This window comes from Fusarium graminearum, chromosome 3 (assembly GCF_000240135.3).
Source record: "Fusarium graminearum PH-1 chromosome 3, whole genome shotgun sequence".
Taxonomy (NCBI): domain Eukaryota; kingdom Fungi; phylum Ascomycota; class Sordariomycetes; order Hypocreales; family Nectriaceae; genus Fusarium; species Fusarium graminearum.
This window is the reverse complement of record NC_026476.1, coordinates 6,672,480-6,685,921: the sequence shown is the minus strand read 5'-3', so window position 1 is coordinate 6,685,921 and position 13,442 is coordinate 6,672,480. Positions and strand designations below refer to the sequence as shown.

Genomic DNA, 13,442 nt, shown 5'->3' with positions numbered 1-13,442 from the left:
AAGCCAATAATTCCCCCGAGCTTATTTCGACTTGTCTTGGCTAGGGTGCCCATCCGTATTACCTCAGCATTTCGACTTGGGGGGCGGCTAGAACCCATCAAAAGGCTGGGCCAGTCTGCTCTTGGAAAGCCCCCTACAGGGATGAGAAAGCCACCAAAGCTTGGCTGTTGATCATGTTCTTGGCTGTGAGTGTATGTGTGTGTGTCAGTCAGAGATACAGTGTCTGTCTGATGATGATGATGATGTCGCTGGCCTTTGGCTTTTCTCAAGATGATGATGCTTCACGAATGCTATACATGATTACTGTGGAAGCTACGGATATATCGGCTCCTGAGGAACAATAAATACACCACCGAATAATAAGGCCGGATGAGGGTCTCGTCTAGAAATAGTTCAGGAGGCCGTGTTCCGTAAGCGAGGCCACAGTTACGTTGCTTATCAGGAGGATTACCTATGATGATGATGGACGTCCTTGGCTCGCAATAAAATTGGTTTTCTGAGTCACGAGAAGTCCCTTTTTCCCTTTTCCTCGGGCACCAGAGATGACGACTAAAAAAGATTGGAAATTAACTCGTTCATAGTTTAATAAGCTTGTTGGCAATGAATGTATCTCTTTTATCGAGCGTGTCTTGTCTCAGCGGATGATGCGGCTTTTGGAACACGCCAAAATTGGGACTTGGCACCAAGTGCCGTGGGCCCGAGTCCGGGGTTTCTTTTTTTAATCGGGTACAGCCTCAGATTCGTTTCCTTTTCTCCATGGTATAGGATTTGGGGGCCAACCTCAAGCGAGAGAGTAGAATAATACGCCTTGGCCTGTCAGATCTCTATATACTTTAGTACCTAGTGATGATGATGACGATAGTCATTCATAGCCATGACATGGCGAAGCACAGGCACAGTAAGTACTCTAGCATAACACAAAGATCCTGGTGGACCTACCTTCATTTCGTGTGCAAATGCCAAGCTCAATTCACATGCAGCGCTCTTGTTAAACCAAAAGTTCCAAGTAATTACTACAGAGTCATGTTGTTTGTCGTCTCATTGCCCACTTTGGCCTTTTTCATATGCTAAGAGTTGAGTAAAATAAAGTAAAAAAGTTCCTTGCAATTTGACCTGTCTGCTACCCGTATGTACAGAGTAGGTAGGTGGTCTCTCAAGACACCAGAGCTGAGACAAGATCCAATTGTTTGCTGTCACTCAAGAGCCGTTTCCTGTAACCTTGATGTAACCTCTGGTGGTTGCGTTTCACCAAAAATAAAAACAAAAAGGTCATTGATGCAGAGATCTTCCCAACGATAGGAGGTCCTTGCGTAGTGCAGCGCAGCGCAGTGCAGTGCAGTGCAGTAAAGTACCGGTGTAGTGTACAAGGTTGATCCTTAGGTATCGTTGGCCCAGTTGAAACACTGCACCGTCAGCACTTAATCCTACACAGTCAGTCACATCCATCGTGATGGTAAGAAACAAGCAATATCATGTCATCATGAGGCTATTGTCCATTATGGAAAGCACTGCGGATCAATAGGAAACTTAACTTCCAGAAGGTTATGCTTAACCAAGTTTCCCTAATTACAAGACAAAGCAAAGCAAATATCCTCTCATATACGTACACCATATAAACCATGAATATGTAGATTCCGGCACGCACGGCTCCATGACTAGTAAAATAGACTTCTTCCTCGGACAATTACATTTGATTTGATGACGTCGGTCAGGTAGGCAGCATTGTTTATTCCACCTAGGGTCCAAGCCAAGCCAAGACCATGGATGAAGATCTTCACAGGTGTGCTTAAGCTTAAGCCTTTGAGAATCCCCGAAAGAGCCGCCTACGACGTTGCGTGCCTCTTTTTCAGAGGGGGTGAGGCTTTGATGATTATTTCCTTGTTGGGTAATGGCCATTGAACGGCTTCTTGTCAAGCATTCCCACTGGAAGGAAATGTGCCTTAGCCTTTGCCGTGATACGTACACACTTTTGTTGGTTGACATTGACTGACTGCAGCGTAAATCTGCGTTTCATAAAAACTGGAGGCCATTATTTTAAGAAAATAATCACTATTTTTCATCACTCTCTTACCACCGAGCTCGGCATGTCGCAGCCGGGCAGCTTACAACTGTGCATCAATGCGAATTACTTCGTTTCCTGGTCTATTCCTTTAATAATAAATTAAAAATAAAATTTGTTTGGAAACAAGTGGCAGACCCTGATCTGTGTGCCCTTTCTACATATATGACTTTGTCTCTAATACAAGATGAAGGGTTTCAAGATCGACCAGGCCGCCTTTAGCGCAATGCTTGTTCCAACAAGATTCAACTCAATCACTGTACACGTAACATGATGTCCGCGTTGCCAGCCGCAAGTCTGTGCTTTACGGGCTGTGATTTACTGTTGCAGTGCAGTGCAAGATAAAAGGTCAACTCGGGAAAATCGGCGGTTAGTTTATTACGAGACTCCCCCATTCCCCACGTCTCCAAGAACATGACGTCGCCTTGTGCCGCGCTGCCGATTTGGTGTCTCGTCTCTGTCTCGGTATCTTTTTTTTTCTAGAGCCACGGCCCTTTTGGTTTTGAGTGCAATCTTTTCTGGTTCTTTTAGTCGCTCATTCTCTATGAATGCTTACTAACTCAAGGGACCTGCCTACTCTTATCGTCGTCGTCGTCGTCACCGCCTTCGGCCGCCATGGGTCTTTGTACTGTAAACAACTGGATGCTGAGACTTGGACTTGACGCAGCAGCAGGAGGATCGCCAGTGCTCAAGCCTCTCGTCTCCCTGCTTTTCTAGGCTTGTCTAAAGCTTGGCTCAACATTGACCTATGAATGTCGCTCTGTTGTGTCACAGAACCAAGATGACCCCTGCTGTTTTGAACTTGAAAGGAAGGCCCAGAGAGGGAGCTCGGGAAATCGGCTCACAGCGGGTGGGTGCACTGCAGTTTTACTGTACCAAGGTACTGTACTGGGTAGGCAGGTCCCAAGGTCCCAAGAGTTGAGATACGACAGTCAAGGTGCGCTGCAATTGACCTGTATTGGGTTTGGGGGCTCAAACAGTAGTAGGATGCATACCTACCTAGCAAAGGCTTGTTGGTGAGTGTTAGCAATGAACAAACCTTCTCTGCAGCTGCCCCTGACAAGAGCCTAGCTAAAACAATAGATCAAATCACATCGTACAACACAAAAAAGAAACCCATGGGTCAAAAAAGCGACATCTCGCGATGCCGCGGAAAAAGATATGGCGTTTGTTTTACGAGTCACCCTAATTTGTTGAATCGTACTTCAGTCACGGCTGCCAAGAGCCCAAGACGGCTCGGCGCTGGATGGTACCTTGGATCAGGCGGCCTCTTATTCGAGCAAACAAGGCGCCCTGGTTTAAGCATGAATTTAAGCGTTGTCAGCCACTTGCTTGGCACGGCTGTCATTCCGCCCTGGGGGTGTGTGTCTAACTCCACGGTTGAAAGCACAGAAAAGGGAAACAGCCTGTTCTGCTCCAATCCCAAGGGAGCAGCGACGCTTCAATCAAACGTTATCACACAGTCGAGCATAGTAAGCATGGGAACCCTGCTCTGAGCAAGAAAAAGGACACATGCTTGACATTGTCGGCCGTCAACTAGAGCCCGTGGCTTGAGAATGGGTGGTCTTGGTACGGTTCCAAAGATGCCGTTCCAACCGTCTTGGCTTTGCAGGGGTACCGCTTAGAGGGGACTCAGCGGAAACAAAAATGGGCTGGAGGTTTCTGATTCTGGCATATCTGGGGCACACTTGCAGCAGCTGATTATTCCCGAGAATATTCGTGGTGCCGGGTGGATCAGGGGATTTTACCTTGGCTTTTTTTTTTATTCTTTGCCTTGGTAGCCAAGACTTTTTGATGATTGAGCCAAGTAGAGAATGAGCTGAGTGCCAAGAGTAGTTGAAACCTTGACTAGACATCTACCAAGGTCTTTAAGTTGGTTGTGTGTTTGAGAAAGAGAGCGCAATAGAAACTAAAAAGTGACAATTGCCCCAGAAAAAATACCCAGACAAGGGAGATTTTAAAAATCGTCATGGCGGAGACTCCAAATGTCACCATCTGGATATATCGGCATCTCATTCTTCGAAGCGCTGTTTTAAGGTCGCGCGCTAGACAGGGCCTCTCCATATTTCTAATTCTCGCGTGCCGATCTGTCCGTACTGAACCCTGTTCATAATGACTCGGCTGACGCCACTTCAACTCACTCGCTGATAGAGTACAGACAGAGCACACCCTAACCTGTTCTAGCTTGCGACACTGCCAAACCCAAACCCAAACCGCACCAAGCTTTGTCTCTAATCTTTTTTACCGTGCAGCCCGATAAAAGCTTGGCGCTCGGTGGCTGCATGCTTATTTTATTTCATCTTATTTTCTTTTTTTCTTTCCATCGTATCACTCTTCTGATTGGTTCATCAACGGTATAGCAGACATCTCTTCAATTCTGTCCTGTGCCCATCCTACTTTGACCTTTTTGTGCCCCATTTAATTACTTTGTCAGGCCATTGTGATAAGAAACTTATCTCACCTAGTCGCCGATCTACCCGTGCAGAGACCAGGAGTATGAATCTCGGGTTGTTTTTTTTTTACTTTAATTCCAACCATGACGAACAATAGGGGGCGATCGACTGTTACTGGAGTGCACAGTATCTGCGAATACGGCGGTTGTCTGATAAGTAATATCCCCCCATAAACTCAACTCATGTGCATTGTCATGCAATGCAATGAGAACCCAATTCTACAAATGTCGAGACAGATTATCGGTGACAAGTCTGTACTACTGCAAGCCCAGATTCTAAGCTTAATTTTCCACCCAAAACCACGATTATTTTTTTTCTTTTTCATCCTTTTGGTTCTTGGATGGGACCAGCTGATTAGAAAACCCACCTATAGATTAGTGCTACTTGGCAGGTCCAGGTCATGATACGTTACGCTGCATCGTGACAAGCCTCAGCAAGCTACGTACAGCCCCCAGCCAAGTCTCATCACCGCCCGCAGATGAAAAGGTAAAGGAAGAAAGGTTCCAGTAACCAACCTCGCTTAGAGTGCACCACCATGCTCTGTGCTGTGCTGTGCTGTGCTGTGCTGTGCTAAGCTATGTGCTCTGGCAACTTGACACAAATCCCATCTTGGACCCCCTCCCGCCAAGTCTTTGCCCAGACTCATTCATCATCAGAGTCTGGACTCGGCGCTGTTGCATTATTATTGTTATTGACATGGGCATTAACGTGAAATACGCTCAAACAAAGAAAGAAAAAAGATACATCTATGGAATTACAAGGTCGAGAACCGAGCCATTGTTGACGGGCGTAAAATATTGGCTAAACTAACCTTCCCTGCCTGCCCGTTAACTTAAAGTCGGTGTCTTTAAGCTCACAAGCTCATACGAGCTAGCCTATAAGCATCAGAGACACGAGGTAAGCATAATTTATGAGCCTGCCCGTTGGCGTCGGAGGGTCTGGAGTCTGGACCTTTCTGTCAGATGAGGCTGAAAGGGAGGGTCACTCAAACGACATAATTGGGTAGTTTAATCATGCAAAGGGACAAAATTATACGATCCAATAGAAATGAGTTTGACAAGGGGCGGGGCTTGTTTTATGAAGAAGAAAGGCAAAAAAGAGAGCGAGAGAATGGAGCAAAACAAACAAACTATTTGTCACGTATGACGAAATACATTGATTCATGAGGGGCGAAAGAAGAATCATGGAAGATTTCCCGTGGATCCATAAGTGAACAGAAAAAAACAGAGATTTTTCTTTGACCAACTAAACAATGGGAAAAAAGACTCGAGACTCCACGATGATGATAGCCCGATCAAAGCACAACGGTATCGTCAGAGGGTTCCACTAGCGGATACTCTATTATCTAACGGAATGTGTGCCCATTTCCCGAATCAGGGGCCACATGGATAAGTCGGCATCTCCAATTGATCGTCCTTCATTTTGCGCTGTTTTTCACTTTCGCTCACTGTCTGTGGCCTCGAGTGCCGTGTGTTTTGACCCTTTTCTGTTTCCTGCAGTACTTTTGTATGCAGATCCAAAGGAGGGATCATCTTGAGGATCATCACGCATCGTTGAAGAAAAAACAGGCCATCAAGGTATAATAATTGACCGCTATACCTACCACACATGAAAGAAGAGAACCATTTGCATTCCTTCTGACAGCAAAAAAAGAGAGTTTCCGCACAACCCTTGTACCCATCTTAAGCTTATTTTACGACTGTGAAGGGGGGGTTACTCGAAGCAGTAATTAGAGACCCCGGCTCTACCCTCGTTTACAGCAGAACTTTTGCAGTGACATAGAATTAGGTAACTCGACGTGCCATTCTTCGTAAATATGAGACGTCAACATGCCAAGCATCCGGCAAAACCGGACATAATATCAAGAACTATATCCATGGAAAGGAGGAGAGAGCCGTTGTAACCAAATGGATCTGGTAGATATAACTTGGATCTTGGTAACAGGTTTTTTTCTTTCTTTTTCTTTTCCTTCAGGTCAAGTGGATATAAATTGTCTTGGCTTTCGGACAATATCTGATTCGAAGAGACCTAGGGACCCAACAAAAGACATGACAGGAACAAGAGCGTGGAACTACAACACGATTCATAGTAGGACGGACACTCAACTGAACTGACACTGATACAGATACAGACACCAACACCGTCGACGACGGTGGTTATGGGGCTTTCAAAGGGCCGAACCTTCGGTGCTTGGCACGGCAGAGTTATTATTCTCAGGACCCGTTATTTCCTTCCATCTCTTCTTCCAAAGTCCACAATATATCCATATTGATGGTGACAGTGACAACAAAGAACGACGATATTTGATAACAAACAACAACGTGCCGTATTCCCGCGGTAATGATGCTCAAGGTTTACCCTGTAACTCCTCAACAATCACTCACTTCCTCTTGTCTGTATCTCTCGTCTCTCTCAAATGACAGACTCAGTAAAGACAACGGAAATAAGGCCGCCGCTTAACCCAAAGCATCCACAAATCATCCGTAATACGTTGTGTCCTCACACCCCCCAGCCCAGAACGGCTGCGTCGGCACGATCGTTGGGTCACTGCGCCACGGGATGATGGCATGCGCCGCAAGATGAACAGATATGCTTATTATTATTCTTGCCAATGGTTCCAAACCTACTGCAACTTAACTTGACGTGCCCACCCCAATATCTCCGTGCCGTTTAAGCCGTGCCCTGCTCTGCTCATGAAACGTTGGGTTTGGGGTTTCTGGTCCCCTACAAGCATTACGACTGGTGGATGACGACTATCTTCTCTTGCCCTGATGCAGTGACAGTGACAGTGACAGGCAAAAGCAAGACCAGTTCGTTTCGCTATCTCTCATTTCCTTCTCCCCCATATCGTCAAAGTTTCGTGGTGGCGGAGTTTCGGCCTATTACTTTTGTTTGGCGCCGTTGTGATGCCGTTTTATCCAGCACTCGGCCCCTGGTTCTAGCTCTGCTTCCGCTTCTGCTTCAAAAGGGGGGCCGTACATCCGAATAGCCATGGAGTGACTACTACGTGGTAGATTGTGTGGTCTATTGGAACGAGACTAATTTATTGGACCTTTCCTTATACGGGCACTGGGGTTGCGCATGGAAGTTGCCGTTGATTCGCATTCGTAACAAGGAACTGTGAGCTATTATTATCATGTTGTTGTCGTTGTTGAATTTGCTGAGCTTTAGCTTCGGCTTTAGGGTAAGTATGTAGCCATCGATGACTGGAAACATCACCATCGGCGTAACTCACCTATTTCTCATACATTTCAGTGTATGGTCCCTTTGTAGTACGCCTAATCTTCGAGTCTCATCCAGACTATGGGATGGGTCTGTTTCCATTGTGACCGCGATGGGACGGAGTATCGGAAGACTTGAAACCAAACCGTTTTGACTAGGGAAGATCCCGGGGGCTCCTGTTTGCAGGCCATGCAGTGACATACATTGACCATGAACACCACGAAACCATCTTCCGGACAATTAATTGTGCTGACGGACAAACACCAAGCTATACCGGCCGAGTGACTGAGTCCCAGGTCCTCACTGGACCGTGTCAGGTTCTTGATTCTGGTCCCTCTGCACCATCGTGTCGAGGTGGAACCCGTGTTTCGTAGCAGTATAGCTCCGCGGTATGTATATGCTTATATAGTCTTATCTCTTGTTTTGAACTCATGCTTGTTTATCTCCTCTATTCATAGATCCTGCTATTCTTGGAGACTACCGTGGTTCAGCTGTTTCTTCAAACATCACCCATACAATATCTTGTGATAACACCGAGCACCAAGAGGGTCGTGATCGCAACCCAGGACGAACCGTGGGGTTGAACTCAGGTCCGATTCGACGAGCTAGATTTCTGCTGTAGGGATAAGGTCGACGTGTTTGCGATAATCCATCCCGTAACATCCGATGGAGGAGGCTAGCACAAAAGCATATTGAACTGTGTCAAGAACGTACAAACGTAGCAAGCATAGCTGTAATCGGCGACTGTAAGACGCTATCACCTGGAAGGGCGATGTGCAAAGTCGGATATGTGCTCGTCCTATCTACCGTGCCACGCCCCTATGGAAACACGACAAGCCAGTATATCGGACCCAAAGCCACAAGCCCCTTTCCGATATGACTCGCCAGGTCAAGTAACGCCTGGAAACGTTAGACTCGAAACTCTTGTGAGATGTATGTTGTCTAAACTTTTGTTTATCGCATGTCGTAAAATGATCGGTACAGTAGTGATCTATAGTACAGAGGAAAACACACAGCCCCCAAGGAACAAACATGTAGACATGGGCCAAAATTCAGAAAACCTTGGCCCGTCGGCCAGATCTCAGTCAGATCCCACAATCACTCTCCCCAACCATCGGAAAATCCAGTGCTATCCCCGTCAATAACGCTGCTGAAGAAGATTGTGCAAGCACTGCATGCACTCATCCGAGTCGAACCAGCAGTTTCTCTTCACCGCATCCAGCTCGCACGGTCAAGATACACCATGAGTCTATCGTCGTGTCACACAGTACTCGTCGACTCTGCCCAATTACACGGGAAGCAGGAAGCGCTCCATGCTCCCTTGTGACCGTTTGCCCTGGTACAATACACAAGTGCCGCTTGCCTTGATACGTGCAACGTATCACTACAAAAACATACGGGTATCATATCGCTCGCGCAGGTGGATCGCAGCATCCAAGACGGGTTGTATCCAAGGTAGGCAGGCATTAACGAGCATGCTCTGCTAGACGTGGGAAAACAGCAAAGATCAAACTTGAGTTCGGGAGGTGACAAGAGCGAGAGGGGATGAGAGTGCATGTGGATGTGATCAGCAGTCGCATCGGTGGTAGTGGCGTGGGAAGGGGACAACATCGCGGACGTTTGGCACGCCAGAGAGGTAGCTCAGGAGTCGATCGAAACCAAGCCCAAAGCCACCATGAGGAGGACAACCCCAGCGACGTAAGTCGAGATACCATGCCATCTCCTTGCCCCCAGCAGAATGTTTGCTAGGGACCTCGAGTCCCAATGCTCGCATATTCTCTTTAAGTTGGGGGAGTCGATGCTCACGCATAGAGCCACCAGCCAGCTCACCCATGTTGGGAACCAAGAGGTCAAAACAATCAACCGTCAAGCCAGATGATGGAGACGAAGACGACTGCCGCATGTAGAAAGCCTTTATATCTCGCGGGTATTGTGTGATGAATACTGGAACATAGGCATCTGTAGTCTCGTCATAACCAATCCTCTCAGCAAGGTACTTCTCATGCTCAGACTGTAAACCAGCACCCCATTGAGGCCTGTGCTTGAACTGATCAGCGATAGGCTTCAAAATCTCAATGGCTTCGCTGTATGTAATGCGAGGCCATGTTTTGGTTGTGAGCATGCCTTGCCATCGGCGGTCCAGCTGTTCTTGTTCAACAAGGTCTTTGAACGCAAGACGCTCTGAAGGCTCCTTCGAATCAACTCGATTTTTTTTGAGTTCCTTAGCAGCATTGAGTTCCTTCAAGCCACTGGTCAACGAGTTCAGCATGCGTTGTGCCAGGTTCATGACTTCGTTCATGTCATCGACAAAGCTCATCTCCGCCTCAAGCATGTAAAATTCACTGAGATGCCTCGACGTATCGCTCTTCTCAGCCCGGAAAGTTGGAGACAAAGTCCAGACATTGCCGAGAGATTGGGCGAGAGCTTCGAGGTGGAGTTGAGAGGAAACTGTCAGATACTTGGGCGCACGGAAGAACTCATCTGGAGAAGATGCCTTCACAACGAATGCCTCGCCCGCTCCTTCGCAATCGGACGAAGTGATTATAGGAGGATGCGTTTGTTGAAATCTCTCACGGAAAAAGAACTGCGTGAGCATGGCGGTCGCATCTGACCGCAGGCGTAGCATAGTGGAGTTGAGAGGTGTTCGCGATCGAAGATGGGAGATTGTTCGAAGGCTTTCAGGAGACTGGTATTTGTTCTGAATCGGGTATGTCTAGGACTGTGAGAATAAGGTTCTCATATATTGGAATGATCTTGGTACACGTACCATGGGGTCAGAACCACCGAGGAATTCCACCTCTGAGACTTTCAGCTCAGGTTGTTCTGGACTTGTTGAAGTCTCGCACTCGCCCTTTGTATCAGGAAGCTGAGCTGAGCTACTAGCGAGAGTCTTCTTCCCGCTCTCGTCAACCCAAGTTCCTTTTAGGCGGACAGCTGCACCAGGACGCATGCTGCGAACATGTCAGCCAAAGTTAGTTCATATGTGTAATTTTCAGGCTACATACTCGGCAGCTAAACTCTTATCCACGACCACTTGAACAGGTCTCATGGACGAGCCATCGGTGATATCGATGAACCGTACCCCTGAGCTCTTTCGTACTGATCTTACCCACCCAGAAACCTCAACATCAGGCACAGGAGATGATGGACCCCAAGCTTTGAGCTCAGCCACAGTCTTGATATCCTTCTGGCACTTGCCAGGAACCCTAACCGCGTAAGACCTTCGTTGAGGCCATTGTCTCACTGTTTTTGGAACCGTTGATGCACGGAACGATCTCATTGTGAATGACGTTGAGTCAGAAGTCCGATCGGGGATAACACCGCGGAAGCTAATATTTTGCGTGTTGGTTGTTTTGAACACCCAGCCACGGGACCACTCTGGTGGAAATAAGGTCTGTCTTATCTTTGGCTCGTATAGGAAATAATGGAGAAATGATTACGCCTCGTTGGCGAGCGAAATGTGATGTGATGTTATGTCAATGTTAGCGCAAGGGATGCCAAGTTTCCATCGAAAAATAATTGGATGGAGGGAAAGTTTTGGTACCTCACGGGCTTGGTCTAGGGTAACTTAATTGCCGCTCGTCAGGTACTATCGATTAGAATACGAATGGAAAAGTGTGCTACGAACCAGATCATTGAGCTGTAATTCCCGTTATGGTTAAGCGGCGGGCCCTTAATAGCATGTACCGCATCGGATCTTCACGAGATCTGGTTAGATACAGCAGCTCGGGCTTCAGCTGAGATTGGGGAGGTCCCATTTGACTGGTAAGGTCAAGCAAGGGTGTCATGCTCGCTTGCAAGGTACTCGAGGTTGAGAGTGGCTGCAAAGGGTGGTTTGAAGCTTCCATGGAGATTTCAACTGGTGACCTCTGTGCGCATGGCATGGCATAGCATGGTATCCGTAGTCCTGTTAGTGGCCTGTAGAGCTGGTAAGGCAGGCAGGTCAATGACCCGAGCCATGGTCCTGGGTCGTGTCTCCCTTGCCAAAAACACAAACCGGTTCTTCCCTCATTTGCATCAGCAAGGGAAGAAGGTGCTGACCGGGAAACGTGTAATTTCACTCTTACTGCATCCATATAATGGAAGGAACATGACAAGGGATAGTGGTGGCCCTTTCCTTTCCACATACGTTTCAGGAGGCTCCTGCTATAGTTTCATATCCCGTCAAAGACATTTTCCTGTCTTCACCTGAACTTACCTAACATTAGTATCTCACTCATCCTTAATGAGGCCTAAATCTCAGGCTGAGCTTCAGCCTCAGTCAGGATCAATCACATCACCACATGCCTGCAAGTCAATTTCATATTGGATCAAAATCAAGACCAAGTCGAATCAAGCAAACAAATCGCCAGTGACAGATGGAGACGAGGACTGTCTCCTCGTCAATCAACCACTGCCCACCCACTCACACTTGACGTCTACACTTCTCACGAGACACGACACAACAAGACACCAGCCCACCCAATCGAAACAAGCGTGTTTCTCTCAACTAGTTAGTCTAAAGCCAAAATGCGATTTCACCAGTTTCCTCACTCCAACAAGACACAGCTCCCGACATCATTCGGGGCCTGAAAAAAGCAAGCCCACACCGCAACCTTCCGTATCGTAGCGTTTCCCCCCAGCTCTCGCTCTGTCTCAGCCTGAACATCGTGACTGGGTTTTATGCGGTTTTCCATGTCTCACATCGTGAACCGATCGATTGCGCACTCCGCACAGTTTCCGCCCAACATGTGGAATCCTGTGTAGGATTGTACTTGATGAGGTTAGCCAGATACCACTTGCAACGAACCGACAAGGTCTATGTCGTCAGATTTACCAATGCGCGTTCGATTTCTTTAGTCTTCCACGTCCTCGGTTCCAGCAGCTGAGCCTCCTCGTCACAAGCCCCCACAACCACACCTCATCTCGTCTCATCTCACACACGTTCATCTTGTCTCCTCCACGAGCTGATGTTGGAGTTGGCGTTGGTCCACCGCCCCGGGTATCCGCTTGGACACAAGCTTCTACCAGGCGAGATGAAAGGGTGCCACAGATCTTGATTCGCAACAATGTCCCGGCCAGTTGTGTCTCAGGCCCGCCGATAAAGATCATCTTTCTCTATGACCCTGGTCGTCAAATAGCCCAACCAGCGTGATTGCTCGCTCCGTCTTGAGATGGCGGCGCCGTCTGTGTTCCCGTGAGATCTTGCAGATGCTCCACGGTTCCCGACATTCGACCTCGTAGTGTAGCCCACCCTGGTTCCGTCAACTTGGCTGCCGGGGCCTATGCTGCACTGTACGTCTGCGATGGTACCTAAGATCTGGCGCGGCACAGATCCCCGGCCGACTACGATACGTGCTTCCCAGTCCCTGGTCCCCCCAATCCAATGGGTCTTTACTTTGTACCTGCCCATTGCTTTCTTGATTCGTTTGGCCCTGCGTTTGCTTTGTCTACATGTGCTATCTGCAGCCTGTACATCCTTAAATTCATCTAGCAGAGCTATGCCTGCTAGGATATGTCGTCAAGCGACGCGACCCTGTTTTAGCACCCACGTCTTGCCGTACCCATAAAGCGATGCTGGTCTCTTTTCTTCTGCCCTTTGTTTGGCTTGCTGCCTCGCCTCAGGCCGAGTCTGTTTCTAAACAAGTGGTTCAGATCTTGGACATATTGGGTCACACAACCCAGTGTTCATACCTCCCCTCTCTCGCTTGCCCTAGGGTCGCCAGTCA

The 13,442-nt window shown here is 47.9% G+C and overlaps 3 protein-coding genes across 3 annotated transcripts; 1 reads left to right on the top strand and 2 right to left on the bottom strand.

Annotated features, from left to right (window-relative positions):
* Positions 1 to 2,840: 2,840 nt before the first annotated feature.
* Positions 2,841 to 3,725, top strand: FGSG_13919 (uncharacterized protein; the record flags this gene model as incomplete). Its single annotated transcript, XM_011327303.1, is given in 4 exon segments — positions 2,841 to 2,909; positions 2,960 to 3,075; positions 3,087 to 3,531; positions 3,600 to 3,725. The coding sequence occupies 4 exon segments, from the start codon at positions 2,841 to 2,843 to the stop codon at positions 3,723 to 3,725; spliced, it is 756 nt and encodes a 251-aa protein (XP_011325605.1).
* A 3,845-nt stretch (positions 3,726 to 7,570) lies between these two features.
* Positions 7,571 to 8,079, bottom strand: FGSG_13918 (uncharacterized protein; the record flags this gene model as incomplete). The annotated part of the gene is given in 3 exon segments (XM_011327302.1): positions 7,571 to 7,747; positions 7,938 to 8,037; positions 8,039 to 8,079. Coding segments are annotated over 3 exon segments (318 nt in total).
* Positions 8,080 to 9,301: 1,222 nt separating this feature from the next.
* On the bottom strand, positions 9,302 to 11,014 carry FGSG_10797 (uncharacterized protein; the record flags this gene model as incomplete). Its single annotated transcript, XM_011327301.1, has 3 exons — positions 9,302 to 10,447; positions 10,502 to 10,685; positions 10,740 to 11,014. The coding sequence occupies 3 exons, from the start codon at positions 11,012 to 11,014 to the stop codon at positions 9,302 to 9,304; spliced, it is 1,605 nt and encodes a 534-aa protein (XP_011325603.1).
* Between the last annotated feature and the right edge of the window lie 2,428 nt (positions 11,015 to 13,442).